The sequence below is a fragment of the Trachypithecus francoisi genome, unplaced genomic scaffold (genome assembly GCF_009764315.1).
Source record: "Trachypithecus francoisi isolate TF-2019V2 unplaced genomic scaffold, Tfra_2.0 Lachesis_group12, whole genome shotgun sequence".
Lineage (NCBI taxonomy): Eukaryota > Metazoa > Chordata > Mammalia > Primates > Cercopithecidae > Trachypithecus > Trachypithecus francoisi.
In genome coordinates this window covers 114,397,880-114,413,427 of record NW_022681457.1, presented here as the reverse complement: position 1 = coordinate 114,413,427, position 15,548 = coordinate 114,397,880, and the positions used below count along the sequence as shown (strand labels likewise).

At 43.9% G+C, this 15,548-nt stretch overlaps 1 protein-coding gene across 4 annotated transcripts in view; it reads left to right on the top strand.

Annotated features, from left to right (window-relative positions):
- Positions 1 to 15,548, top strand: part of UBE4B (ubiquitination factor E4B) — a 156,516-nt gene that overhangs the window by 79,259 nt on the left and 61,709 nt on the right. For all 4 annotated transcript variants that reach the window (XM_033228436.1, XM_033228434.1, XM_033228437.1 and 1 more), the window contains 3 exons: positions 8,469 to 8,610; positions 10,496 to 10,596; positions 12,963 to 13,077. In XM_033228436.1, coding sequence (XP_033084327.1) covers positions 8,469 to 8,610; positions 10,496 to 10,596; positions 12,963 to 13,077 — 358 coding nt within the window. The remainder of the gene's footprint in view (positions 1 to 8,468; positions 8,611 to 10,495; positions 10,597 to 12,962; positions 13,078 to 15,548) is intronic.

Below are 15,548 nucleotides of genomic sequence, written 5' to 3'. Positions count from 1 at the left end.
TCCTGACCTCGTGATCCGCCCGTCTCGGCCTCCCAAAGTGCTGGGATTACAGGCTTGAGCCACCGCGCCTGGCCTATCGAAGAACATATGAGGTCATACTGTCTGGTATAATAACTGTGACTCTGCTTTCATGTCTAGCCTTAAATTTCTCTTAGCACCTCCTGGACCTCAGTGAAGCCAGACCCCATTTGTTTACAGAGCCTTTGAAATGACTGCAGAGGCTGAAACATAGTTCCGGATATTGCTAAATGTTTACCCCTGGAAACCGAGTGGAAAACACTACTTGGGTTGTGTAGGTGACTTTGAGCAAGAGAATATAATAGCACCTTCTTTCTAATCCTCTGACTCATTGTCTTACAATTTTGCTCTTAAATCGAAGTTTCCTCTGGACTGAGTTGGTGTTTGTGCCTAGCACTGTTCAAAAATAACTCCAGGCTATAAATAGAGACTGCAGTAGGAGTTAGGTACACTTCATTCAATTCGATGGTGTTCAGAAGAATCATTAGGGAATATATAAAGGGACAGGAATGTTGATACAAGGTTGAATATTGATTCAGGAAGGTTGATATTTGTATTACATTGAACATTTTATCACCATTTTTCGAGTAAATTTCCCAAAGGTGAAAGTGTCTTTTTCATGTAGATAAAATCCTATTGCATGATTGTAGTAGAAAGGCAGGCATCCTTCCTGGGAATCAGTTTCCACATGGTGAAAGTGCTGTGTTATCTGTTTTACTGTACATTTTCTGTGGGAAAAATTCTCTCTCCCTGGCCTATTTAGTTGTGACTTTCTCTAACAACCATATCAGATTGTGTGCTGCTTTTACTAATACCTCTCTTTCTGGATTTCTAACACCCCAACCTTGCCTCAGATCTAAATTCTCTCCCTGCTAGGAGGAATAAAATTTACCAAGTGTATAAAAATAGCTGCAAATAGCTTATGGAGCAGTGTGCGCCAGATATGGTGTCAGCACTGGCCATGCATCAGCCCCTTTACTCCTCGCTATAGCCTGCTGTGAGGAAGGTGGGGGGGAGAATGGGCGGTGGGGGGGGATGGGCGGGGGGGGGCGGGGACGGACAAGAGGGTCAGAGTCACAGAAATACATTCAGACTTGAGCATCCTGAATCCAGACTCACGTTCTTCACCACCACACCGTGCTGACACCCACTTTTCCATTTTCACCCAAACACATCTTGTTTGTTCTTGTTCCTTACTATACTGTTTTTGCTTCCGAGAGTCTGTGCATCTACTCGGTTCCTTTGGCAAGGAAGTGCCGGCATTTCGCTCCTTAATTACAAAATGCCATCCCAGTCAGTTGGTATGTCCCTTGTTGGCTGTTACAATGAACTGTGATCATCCAGATTTTGGCAACTTACTGGTTCTTAGTTGATATAAAAAAGAATGCCAAAGCATGGGTAAAAATACGTAACAACTATGTAAACAAATAGAAGAACTTAGGGTTCTTCTAAGTAGGAGCAGAGCCAGGGAGAGCTAGTAAAAATCCTTGTTACTTTTTTTTTTTTTGAGACAGAATCTCGCTTTGTCACCCAAACTGGAGTGCAGTGGAGCGATCTCGGCTCACTGCAGCCTCCACCTCCTGGATTTAAGCGATTCTCCTGCCTCAGCCTCCCGAGTACAGGCACATGCCACCACACCTGGCTAAGTTTTGTATTTTTAGTAGAGACAGGGTTTTACTATGTTGGCCAGGGTGGTCTCAAACTCCAGACCTCAGGTTAAACTGCCCACCTCGGCCTCCCAAAGTCTCAAACTCCTGACTTCAGGTGATCCGCCTGCCTCGGCCTCCCAAAGTGCTGGGATTACAGGCATGAGCCACTGCGTCCGGCCAAAACCATGTTACTTTGAGCAGTCAGCAAAGAAATAGTATTTTCCTTCCCCCTTTCTAATTGATCTTCCCAGAATTTTGTTTACTCTGAAGTAAGCAATTTTAACACCCCCTTCTTGCCTGGTAAGACTGATGTCACAGAAGAAAGAATCATCAGGGGTTGGATCACTCTCTCCATCCACTGGCCCAGTGCATTCGATGTCTTACAAATGTTTTTGGAAGTAGTTGGGACATACATTTATATGTTAAGTATTTATAAGGGTGATGATAAGGATTAATTTTAAAAAGGTAAAACATTCCTTCTGTAATGTTTTGCAGACTTCTGAGAAAAGAACTGTTTGAGTTATAAGGAACTGCTTTTTGCGGGAGTGGCATAAGGGAGTGAAGTGAGAATTACCGTCTGTGAAGAGATAACTGTTGGGCGCTGGGCTTAATGCATGGGTGATGAAATAATCTGTACAGCAAGCCTCCTTAACAGGAATTTAACTGTGTAACAAACCTTCATATGTACCCCCAAACCTAAAATGAAAGTTAATAAAAATCAATAAACAAAACCTGGAAGTTGATCTGAAAAAAAAAAAAAAGAATTACCCTGTGATAAAGATACCATAGAAGTTATCCTGAGGAAAATATTTCTAATTGTTTTTTAGGAAGTTGATGACTAGAAAGAAATCTGGTGGTTTTGTGTTTGTTTTTTAACTGTAGATATTTCAGTGAAGGAGGTCAAATCTTGAATGTCATGAGCCTTATATGAGCAGAGAAAGGGAAAATTAGTGAATAGTGAAAAACGTTGACATTCACCCTCCTGTTTTTGCTGATCGTCACTGCTTGGGGTTGAAACATAGAAACAGTGGAAAAGAAATCTTTCTGGCTGGGCACAGTGGCAAGCACAGGTAATCCTATCACTTTGGAGGCTGAGGTGGGAGGCTTGCCTGAGCCCAGGAGTTAGAGGCTGCAGTGAGTAATGATCATGCCACTGCACTCCAGCCTGGGTGATAAGAGTGAAACCCTGTCTCTCTCTTTCTTTCTCTCTCTCTCTCACACACACACACACACGCGCACACACACACGCGCACACACACGCGCACACACACACACACACGATCTATCCACCATGTCTATCCCTAAGATCCCCCAGTGATTTCCCTTCTCACACAGAGTAAAATCCAAAGCCTCTGACCATGGTCTACAAGGCCCTGCATCTCACGTACACTCCACATACTACACACACACACACACACACCACACACTACACACACACCCCCACATCAAGCACACATGCACATACATGCCCCATTCTAACTTAATCTCCCTCTACTCACCTGCTTCCCCTAGTTCGTATACTGGACTCCTGTTTTTTGCACATAATACTCCCTCCTGCCTTAGGCTTTTGTACTTGTTTCTCCCCTTCGGACCACTCTCCTGCTAGATAGCTGTATGGCCAGCTCCCTCACTCTCCTCAGGTCTATAGGGGGTGGCCACTGACCTCATTGTCTCAAACATTATATACAACACACACGCACCCACGCACGCATGCCATCGCTCTTCATCTGCCTGGTTCCATGCGCTATTCCAGGACCTACAGCAGTGCGTAGAACACAGGACGTCCATTAGCAACATTTGTTAAATGAATTTATGGTGCTTAAACCTGCACAACTCTGACTTTGCCTTGCTACTAGAAAATGCAAGGCTAGGCATGGTGGCTCACACCTGTAATCCCAGCACTTTGGGGGGCCGAGGTGGGTGGATCACTTGAGGTCAGGAGGCTAGAGAGGCTGAGGCAGGAGAATTCACTTGAACGCGGGAGGCAGAGGTTGCAGTGAGCCAAGATCACACCACTGCACTCCAGCCTGGGTGACAGAGCAAGACTCTGTCTCAAAAAAAAAAAAAAAAAAAAAAAGAAAATGCAAATTCCAAAGCCTGCATTTGAGAAGCCAGTAAATGGGAGGGTAATTATAGAAGAAACTGAAACAGAGTCCCTTTAAGAGCAAGTTTTATTGGTGCATTTAAAATGGGATTCAGTGTGCACAGATCTGATGCACGTGTAATCCCTAGGCACATTTTCATTGTGTTTTCAGAAGGATGCAGCTCTGTTTCTATTATCTGAAGTAATTACTTGGTTACATTGGACTGCTAATGTAGTTATCAGAAAATGATTTGCATATTCTCCCAGAGGGAAGTATAATTTTCTAGATGCTCTTAGGACTTAAATATGACATATTTCCAAGATTTTAGGATGTCACAGTTGTAAAAGCATCATGAATTTTGTAACAGCTGAGGGAAAATATGAAATACTACTTTAAACATTTAGAAATATTTATTTTTTGTTTTGTTTTGTTTTAGACGGAGTCTCACTCTGTCTCCCAGGCTGGAGTGCAGTGGCGTGATCTCAGCTCATTGCAGCCTCCATCTCCTGGGTTCAAGTGATTCACCTGCCTCAGCCTCCCAAGTAGCTGGGATTATAGGCACCTGCCACCACGCCCAGCTAATTTTTGCATTTTTAGTAGAGATGGGGTTTCACCACATTGGCCAGGCTGGTCTTGAACTCCTGACCTCAAGTGATCTGCCTACCTGAGCCTCCCAAAGTATAGAAATATTTCTTCATAGCATAAATTTATGCATGTATGATATACTGCTTTCTCCTTCAATGTCACACTCAAAATATGAATCTACCTCTTTCAGTTTGAATCTAAAAATTCTTGTAAATCAGTTTTTGACCATTGATACTTATGCTTGTGTTAGTGAAACTGGCCAGTTTTTCTTACTTGTGATCATGATTTACTCTGGCACCTTTAGGATTAATATTATAATTGTGACACATATTGACAAATACTGAGGTTGATGCTACATTTCCTGTTTGGTTGAAGCTTTGTTTCCCCTCCCCCCTCCCTGCCCCCGCCACACTGCTCCTCTTGAAAGTCAGCTTGTTTGGTGCCTGGCTGGTGATCACTGTGTTAGTCCGTTTGCTTTGCCATATAGAAAGGGTAATTTATAACGAAACGAGGTTTAATTGGCTCACGATACCTCAGGCTGTTCAAGAAGCATGACACCAGCATCGGCTTCTTGTGAGGGTCTCAGAAAGCTTTCACTCACGGCAGGAGGCGAAAGGGGAGGAGGCAGGTCACATGGCGAAAACAGGAACAACAGAGAGGAGGAGGAGGATGTCCCAGACTCTTAAACAACCAGATCTCATGTGAACTCACTGAGTGAGAACTCACTCATCACCAAGGGGATGGTGCTAAGCCTTTCGTGAGGGATCTGCCCCCATGATCCAGTCACCTCCCCCTAGGCCCTGCGCCAACACTGGGGACTGCATTTCAACATGAGATTTGGAGGGGACAGACATCCCAACCATATCAATCACCAAAACCAGTCCCCTCCCCCTAGGCCCTGCCCCAACACTGGGGACTGCATTTCAGCATGAGATTTGGAGGGGACAGACATCGCAACCATATCAATCACCAAAACCAGTCACCTCCCCCTAGGCCCTTCCCCAACACTGGGGACTGCATTTCAGCATGAGATTTGGAGGGGACAGACATCGCAACCATATCAATCACCAAAACCAGTCACCTCCCCCTAGGCCCTGCCCCAACACTGGGGACTGCATTTCAGCATGAGATTTGGAGGGGACAGACATCGCAACCATATCAATCACCAAAACCAGTCACCTCCCCCTAGGCCCTGCCCCAACACTGGGGACTGCATTTCAGCATGAGATTTGGAGGGGACAGACATCGCAACCATATCAATCCCCAAAACACACTGACCTCTTTTGACAATTCTCTGATATATCCTGAGTGCCTTTCCTTGCATTGCCTGGCACAAGAAAAGCAATCGTCTGCATAGTCTTCTACATACATTGTCACTTTTCATGTGTTAGTGAACAGTTTGTGAAAATAGTTCAAGTGGCAGTGAGGGTTTCACATTTAAGTTAACATGAAGTAGGATGTATTGCCAGGAATGGGAATAATTTCAGTGGCAGTTACATGAGCCAGCGCCATCTAAGCATACTGAGTTCACGTGCACGCTCACATGCTGGCTGTGGGTGCTGCATCAGACTGAGGCCTGGCAGCTGGTAAGGACCTATTGACATCAAACATAAGATGCTTTGCAGCCGGATATGGTGGTTCTTGCCTGTAATCCCAGCACTTTGGGAGGCCGAAGTGGGTGGATCACGAGGTAGGAGATTGAGACCATCCTGGCCAACATGGTGAAACCCTGTCTCTATTAAAAATACAAAAATTAGCCAGGCATGGTGGCGGGCGCCTGCGGTCCCAGCTACTTGGGAGGCTGAGGCAGGAGAATGGCGGGAACCTGGGAGGCGGAGCTTGCAGTGAGCCAAGATGGCACCACTACACTCCAGCCTGGGCAACAGACTGAGACTCCATTTCAAAAAAAAAAAAAAAAGTGCTGGGATTACAGGCATGAGCCACCATGCCCAGCCAATGTCATAGTTGCTCTCTTGCCCAGGCTGGAGTGCAGTGGTGCGATCTCAGCTTACTACAGCCTCCGCCTCCCGGGTTCAAGAGATTCTCCTGCCTCAGCCTCCCAAGTAGCTGGAATTACAGGCACGCGCCACCACGCCCAGCTAAGTTTTTTGTATTTTTAGTAGAGATAGGGTTTCACCATGTTGGTCAGGCTGGTCTTGAACTCCTGTACCTCAAGTGATCCACCTGCCTCAGCCTCCCAAAGTGCTGGGATTACAGGCATCAGCCACCATGCTTGGCCAATAGCATGCCTTTATTCCAAGGTCAATTATGTATATCTTTCCAAAAGTCTAAGGACAATGATGTCCATATAGACATGTGTCCCTTAATGACAGGAATACATTCTGAGAAATGCATCATTAGGCGGATTGGTCATTGTGTGAACAGCATAGAATATACTTACACAAACCTAGATCACACAGCCTACTACACACCTAGGCATTATATATAGCCTGTTATATATAGCCTGTTTCTCTTAGGCCATAAACCTGTACAGCATGTTAGTGTACTGAAATCTGTAGGCAATTCGATGATTATGCCTACTGTGGTGAGTATTTGTGTATCTAAGCATATCTAAACATAGAAAAGATACAGTCAAAATATGGCATTATAACCTTGTGGGACCACTATGGCATATTTGGTCCATGATAGAGTGAAATGTTGTTATGTGGCGCATGTGTTCCAAAATTAGTTATGCATATCTATCTGTCTGTAAAACGTATCAATTCCTCTTGGTCCTGTTAGTTTCTAGACATTAATTGTGTGTCCTGGGTTTAAGTAGGGATGTGTCTCTCACATTCCTGATGTTCCCATACTTTTCTTCTTTTTTTTTTTTAGGACAGCGTCTCTCTCTGTCACCCAGGCAGGAGTGCAGTGGCATGATCTTGGATCACTGCAACAGCCTTCTCCCATGTTCGAGTGATTCTTGTGCCTCAGTCTCCTAAGTGACTGGGATTATAGACATGTGCCACCACGCCCAACAAATTTTTGTATTTTTAGTAGAAACAGGGTTTCGCCCTGTTGGTCAGGCTGGTCTTGAACTCCTGGCCTCAAGTGATCCACCTGCCTTGGCCTCTGAAAGTGCTGGGATTACAGGCATGAGTCACCATGCCCAGCCATATTCTCATCCTTTATCATCTTCTGTGTGTAGTTTTTTTGCTAAGTTTATGTTTCCTCATTTTCTTCATTTCAGTACTCCTTACTTTTTCCTTTGTCGTAATTAATCCCTGTGTGTCTTTTATGTATATCAAATCAGTTTGTGAATTAAACACCGGATTTGTTATGTGGCCTGTCAATGGTTGATTTTAACTTTGTTTAATTTCCTCAGATTTAACTCTTGTGATTATGTTTGTTTTTTGTCTCAGAGGATAGTTATTACTAACATAACAGTGCTTCACAGTGTATACTGCTGATATTTTACAGAGTACCTCCACTTTGTTTCATTAAAACCCCACTGCAAAAGAGATAGAGGTTCTAGGTTCAGGTAACAAGTAAGCAGTGGGGTTGAGACTGGAACCTACGTATGGTTACTCCTAGTACAATATTTTTGTTTTGTCTTTTATTCTGCTACTTTACCTTTTTCACTGATAGTTTTGGAGTTTTTATGTTGATAGCAAATATGTTCATGTCTCCTCCTAACTGGAGAGTTTTTTAACCTCTGGTTCTGTTGCCAAATGTTAGGTGAGGGCTTTTGAGATCCACGGTGGAAGTCACAAAGAGGAGGGCTGTTTTGTTAGTCCCTTATAACTTCTCCCCGGAAGAGTTCGATTACAGCAGTAGCATAGTCTGGCTTTACCTACAGGTCTCTGAGTGATGCCATTCTTTTTGGTTAAAGGACCTGTGATGTCCCTTCCAATGTTTAACACTTGGTACCAGTTCTTAGTGCTTCTGGTTTTATAAGTTGCCACCTGCAGTAAGAAGGAACCCTTCTTAGGTCCCTAAAATGCTACTAAAACTTACTGTTGTTGGCTTTGGAGCAGGTAAAACGAGCAGTCAGGGTGGATCTTGGCGGCATGGGTGTTTGTGCTTTGTTATGTGTGCAGGGATCCTAACAGGCTTTCTGCTGCAGAAATGCAAACCGTGCCAAAAATATTCAAGAGATAAGAATCATAATTTCTTTTTATCTTCTCTAAAGTTTGGGAGCCTCTGGTGGAGCAAGTAATTGGGATTCCTACAGTGACCATTTCACCATTGAAACCTGCAAAGAGACAGATATGCTGAACTACCTCATCGAGTGTTTCGACCGAGTTGGAATAGAGGAAAAAAAAGCACCAAAGGTAATATGAAATACATTAACTTAAAAAAAAAAAAAGCCTAGTTATTTGTTTGATTATCCCCACGCCTGGAGCATTCATTCATTTATTCAATCAGTAAAGTAATTATCGAGCATTTGCCATGTGCCAGGCTCAGTACTAGGAACTTAGGATGTGTCAGTGAACAAAACAGAGCTTCCTGCCCTCGTGGAACTCACATTCTAGTGGAGACAGGGCCAAGGTGTGAACCTAGGTGGCCTGGCTTCAGAGTCCTCTCTTGACCACACTGTAGCTGGGTACCGCCAGTGACTCATATGGCCCTGACAATTCTGCTGGTTGGTTATAATAACCAACATTATGGCGTCTCTGTAGATTGCCAAGGACTGTGCCAGGTCAGCATTAGCTTGTATCCTCACAGTCGCTCTGTTAGTGCAGTGGAACCCGGTATGACATAGGCATTCTTTTTCCAAGGGATGACTAAGCAAATAACTCTCAGAGAGATTCAATACTTGTCCAGAATCACATAAATAGTAAGTTGCAAGGCTGGGCTTAAACTCAGTAAGCTACCCTTTTCCCATCATTTCTCTTGACTGGCTTCATTGTTTTATCATTTTATTCCTATTTCATGTTCTGATTTTAGTTTTACGTTAGAAACGAACCTGTTGTCCACTGGTTAGTTTCCTATTTGGAAAGGGCCTTCTTTGGGCTTTGCTGTACTTAACCTTAGCGGAAGCAAAATGAGTGGGCATGTCTTCAAGGTTTTTTGTTTTTTTGTCTTTTGAGAGGGAGTCTTGCTCTGTCACCCAGGCTGGAGTGCAGTGTCGTGATCTCAGCTCACTCATCCTCCACCTCCTGGGTTCAAGCAGTTCTCCTGCCTCCCCTCCCCAGTAGCTGGGATTACAGGCACCTGCCACCACCCCCAGCTAACTTTTTTTTTTTTTTTTTGAGACAGAGTTTCACTCTTGCTGCCCAGCCTGGAGTACAATGGCACAATCTTGGCTCACTGCAACCTCCACCTCCCAGATTCAAGCGATTCTCCTGCCTCAGCCTCCCGAGTAGCTGGGATTACAGGCATGAGCCACCATGCCCGGCTAATTTTGTATTTTTAGTAGAGATGGGGTTTCTCCATGTTAGTGAGGCTGGTCTTGAACTCCTGACCTCAAGTGATCCTCCCACCTTGGCCTCTCAAAGTGCTGTGATTACAAGCGTGAACCACCCCGCCCGGCACACCTAGCTAATTGTTATATTTTTTTAGTAGAGATGGGGTTTCACCATGTTGGCCAGGTTGTGTTTTTTTTTTGAGATGGAGCCTTGCTCTGTCGCCAGGCTGGAGTGCAGTGTCACAATCTCAGCTCACTGCAATCTCTGCCTCCTGGGTTCAAGTGATTCCCCTGCCTCAGCCTCTCGAGTAGCTGGGACTATAGGCGTGCACCACCATGTCTGGCTAATTTTTTGTCTTTTAGTAGAGACGAGGTTTCACCATGTTGGCCAGGATGACGTCGATCTCCTGACCTCGTGATCTGCCTGTCTCGGCCTCTCAAAGTGCCGGGGTTACAGGCGTGAGCCACACACCTGGCCCAGGCTAGTCTTACACTTCTGACATCAAGTGATCTGTTCGCCTTGGCCTCCCAAAGTGCTGGAATTACAGGTGTGAGACACTGCGCCCGGCCTCCAAGCTTCTTAAGTATAAATTTGATCACCTCAAACTTACACTTCTTTCTTCTCTGACATCAATTTCTGCAGAGGCAGTGCACTTGGAAGGTACAGTTACTGTAGGTTGTTCACTAAGAATAAAGGAAGAGGAAAGCATGCTGTTTACTGATGGTCCCTCCCTTTTAACTCTTGTTTTTAATAGCACGAAATTGTATTGTTTGTTTCTGTTGTCCTCACTTCCACCTTTCCTTTTCAGATGTGCAGCCAGCCAGCAGTCAGCCAGCTTCTGAGCAACATCCGCTCACAGTGCATATCCCATACTGCTTTAGTACTACAAGGCTCCCTAACACAGCCCAGGTATGAAGACCCGTGACGTGCTTGACATTAGCTGGCAGAAGGCCCTAGCCATCAGTGGACATCAGGCTCTCCGGCCATTCTTGCACCACCTTGGATAACTCCCTTCCTCACCTGTAAAATGAAGATCCCTTTCCTTCTCTAAAATGCCATGAAAATAAACGCTCCTTTTTTCCTCATCTTCTAAAGTAGTACAAAGCATATTTTAAAAAGAAATGAGTTATGTTTTAAGAATTCTGCCTGCTTTTTGAAATAGACCATTGTTGAAATATGTGGACAAACAAGGCAGAAAATTAGTAACTGACTGTACAGCAACTGCCTGAAGTTGGTGGAAGTATTTGATAAATGTGTGGATCATCACCTTCCATGTATAACATGGTCAGTCTCTGTTACTGAGTGAGAAAGGATAGTAATGGATTGGATAGTTTAGGAATCAACCGAAGTGCTACATTGTTTGTTTCTGAGGAGTCTATAAAGGTTGCAAATTTTTTGTTTTTATTTTGTTTTTTAAAATTTTTTTCTTTGTCTCTCATTCTTCTAAAGGTAGCAAGTTTTTAAAAAGGATGTATATTTCATTTCTTTTATATAAAAAAAATCTAAAGGAAAAAGTTTACATTTAAAAATGTTGGCCAGGTGTGGTGACTCACGCCTGTAATCCCAGCACTTTGGGAGGCCGAGGCCGGCGGATCACCTGAGATCAGGAATTTGAGACTGGCCTGGCCAACATGGCGAAATTCCGTCTCTACTAAATATACAAAAACCTTAGCTGGGCGTTGTGGCGCATGCTTGTAATCCCAGCTACTTGGGAGGCTGAGGCCAGAGAATCGCTTGAACCCAGAAGGTGGAGGTTGCAGTAAGCCGAGATCATGCCACTGCACTGCAGCCTGAGTGATAGAACAGAACTCTGTCTCAAAAAATAAAAATTAAAAAAAAAAGAAATTAAAAGTTTACACTCCAGGCTCACGCCTATAATCCTAGCACTTTGGGCGGCTGAGGCAGACAGATTGCCTGAGCTCAGGACTTCAGGACCAGCCTGGGCAACATGATGAAACCCTGTCTCTACTAAAAATACAAAAAAATTATCTGGGCATGGTGGCACGCACCTGTAATCCCAACTACTGGGGAGGCTCAGGCATGAGAATCACTTGAACCTGGGAGGTGGAGCTTGCAGTGAGCCGAGATTATGCCACTTAACTCCAGCCTGGGTAACGGAGCAAGATTGTCTCAAAAAATAATAATAAATAAAACAAAAGTTCACAAACACAGCGTTACATTTTATTTATACTAGGTGTTCTTAATGTTATTTTGTATACCATAACCATATATTTTTGAAACTTTTCAAAAAGAGGGAAAATTATATACATGTACCAACACTTTAAAAAATGTTCCTTGATTAAAATTAATAAGTCCTCAGCCACTACTAATCGTTTTTCCCCCAATTTAGATGAGGCATAAAAAAGTAAAAGAAACATATAATGCGGCCAGGTGTGGGGGCTCATACCTGTAATCCCAGCACTTTGGGAGGCTGAGGCAGGTGGATCACCTGGGGTCAGGAGTTTGGGACGAACACGGTGAAACCCCTTCTCTACTAAAAATACAAAAATTAGCTGGGTGTGGTGGCGGGCACCTGTAGTCCCAGCTACTCGGGAGGCTGAGGCAGGAGAATCACTTGAACCTGGGAGGTGGAGGTTGCAGTGAGCCGAGATCACACCACTGCACTGCAGCCTGGGCAGCAGAGCGAGACTCTGTCTCTTAAAAAAAAAACGAACAACAACAAAAAAAATATAATACTTATTTTTTATTTATTTATTTTTATGATTACTATTATTTTTTTAAGAGACAGGATCTCACGCTGTTGCCTAGACTGGAGTGTTCACTATAACCTCAAACTCCTGGGCTCAAGCAGTCCTCCTGCCTCAGCCTTCCAAGTAGCCAGGACTCCAGGCACACACCATCTTGTTCACTTGATATTTTCATTTTTTGTAGAGACAGAGTCTTCCTATGTTGCCCAGACTGGTCTTCAACTCCGGGCCTCAAGTGATCCTCCCACCTCGGCCTCCCAAAGTGCTGGGATTGCAGGCATGAGCCACCGTGCCTGGCCATGCTTCCTTTTTTGAGTGCTTCATTTTTAAAGGGCTCTGTGTAGGAAAAGATGAATTCTTTGAAACTTCCCATAGTTTCTCATGAAAAAGACCAAAAAGTGATTACTGTTGGTAAGAAGGGTTAGCTTTTGCCTGAAACTATTGTGCAGAATATGTGGGAGATGTTAAGTTTGACTTTTGACTGGGCAGTTGTTGCTGACATGACATTTCACGTGCCTCTGTAGTGAGTTGACTTCATCACCGTCCCTAATGTTCATGGGTCCACAGGTCCTTGCAGCAGCCGTCCTTCCTAGTGCCGTATATGCTGTGTAGGAATCTCCCATATGGCTTCATTCAGGAACTGGTGAGAACCACTCACCAGGATGAAGAAGTGTTCAAGCAGGTACGGTCATATGAGTTTGCTCTTGCAAATTTTAGCCTGAGAGCCTCTATGCCGAGGCTAATTTCTGAATACACCATACATTGAAAATTCTTGCCTGAATTCGAACATCCATGTGTTACTTGCTTAGAGAGAAGGCCTACCCCATAGTCTTTTGAGGAAATCGGATTGACAGCTGCATTGTTCAAATCATGTGCCCGTTTCAACAAATCAGTCAAACATCTATCGTTTAAACAAGGTCTATGCTAGGTGCTTCGGGCAATATGAAAAAAAATTTAAGGCCCCATTCCTGATTTCAAGGAGCTTTTGAAACAAGAATACCCAGAGACAGCATAAGGCATGATGTGCTTTGCCAGATAAGTAGTGTCAAAAATTCATTCTCTGAGTTTGTAAGGTTTACAACTTAGTGACCATATTAGCTCATTGGCAGCCTGCATGCAATATAGAATCTTTGTCTTCTTCCCACTAGGAAAGATGTCTCATATCTTCCTAATTGTTTCATTTAGTGTTTATACATTGTTTTGGTATCTCATTGTGTAAAGCCAAGTGAAAATGCGGGTATGTAGTGCTTAAAAATAAAGCTGTGTGCGTAGTCTTGAAGGTTTCTTCCGAGGTAAAACTTTGTCGTTAACATTACTGTTGGAAGGACCTGTTTGGGAAAGTAAGCCCTTTGCCTTGGCAGCTTTCACACAAGTTTTTTCCCCGATGAAAGGGTTTCTATCAAATTTTCTTACAGTTTGCTGTATCATCACTTCCTTTTTTGTGACTACAGAGAATAACAGAGGCAATAGCTATAATTGGTATGATTCCTTTCACTCTGTTTTATACCTTAGATTATTTATAACGGTTAATTTTAAAACCTTTGAATTCTTGAGAATTGTGTTTTCAGCAGGCTTCAAAATATTTGTAAAAGAAGCAGCCAGGATCCAAGAATAAAAATTCCAATTAGTGTTGTGTACTCTGTCTGGAATTCACTGACTGTTTATCTTAAATGATAATGTTACTGACTAATGGAAATATGAATGGCAGCATAGTGAGCTTTTCTTCTCTAGAAGGATAAGTGAACTGTAAGGAAAATAAATCACTGTCAACCGGGCACGGTGGCTCATGCCTGTAATCCCAGCACTTTGGGAGGCTGAGGCAGGTGGATCGCCTGAGGTCAGAAGTTCAAGACCAGCCTGGCCAATGTGGTGAAACCCTGTCCCTACTAAAAATGCAAAAATTAGCTGGGCATGGTGACAGGCTCCTGTAATCCCAGCTACTTGGGAGGCTGAGGTGGGAGAATTGCTTGAACCCAGGAGACGAGGTTACAGTGAGCCGAGATTACGCCACTGCTTTCCAGCCTGGGCGACAGAGCAAGACTCTGTCTCAAAAATAAATAAATAAATAAAAAATAATTACTGTCTTGGAAGGTTTAATTGATGCACTACATTAGAGAGGTAATGGGTAGTAATTAAAATACTTTTCCTGTTCAAGAAGCTATCATTTGAGGAATCGAGTAGTTCTCTCTATATAAAATCAGCCCAGTGACCAGCTGAAAGGGGTATATTGAGCCTACTTGATTCTAAACAGACTTACACAAGAGGAGATGACCTCTGTGTGTGTTTCGTTTGTTTGTTTCCCCATCACCAGCTTTGGGCAGAGAAGTCCCGCGTTTGTGAAATTCATATAACATCAAACCACCTTTTTTTTTTTGAGACGGAGTTTTGCTCTTGTTGTCCAGGCTGGAGTGCAGTGGCGCGATCTCGGCTCACAGCAACCTCTGCCTCCCAGGTTCAAGCGATTCTCCTGCCTCAGCCTCTTGAGTAGCTGGGATTACAGGTACCCGCTACCACATCTGGTTAGTTTTTTGTATTTTTAGTAGAGAGGGGGTTTCACCATGTTGGCCAGACTGGTCTCGAATTCCTGATGTCAGGTGATCTGTCCGCCTTAGCCTCCCAAAGTGCTGGGATTACAGGTATGAGCCAGCACACCCGGTCTCAAACCACCATTTTGAAGTGTACAATTCAGTGACATTTACTACATTCACAGTGTTATATGACCACCACAGACCTGTTTATTTGATTAAATAATTAATTAATTTTGAGGCAGAGTCTTTCTCTGTTACCCAGGCTGGAGTACAGTAACACAGTTTCAGCTCACTGCAACCTCCGCCTCCTGGGTTCGAGCGATTCTCCTGCCTCAGCCTCCCAAGTAGCTGGGATTACAAGTGTATACCACCATGCCCGGCTAATTTTTGTATTTTTAGTAGAGATAGGATTTTGTCATGTTGGCCAGGCTGGTCTTGAACTCTTGGCCTCAAGTGATCTGCCCATCTTGGCCTCCCAAAGTGCTGGGATTACAAGTGTGAGCCGTAGCGCCTGGCCCAGACCTGTTTATTTTTAATCCCAGAATTCTGCTGACTTTTCAGCCACTCAGTGTTGAAGATGGAGCTGTTGAACTGAAAAACAGCAACTTACCTTTTTGTCTTAAAA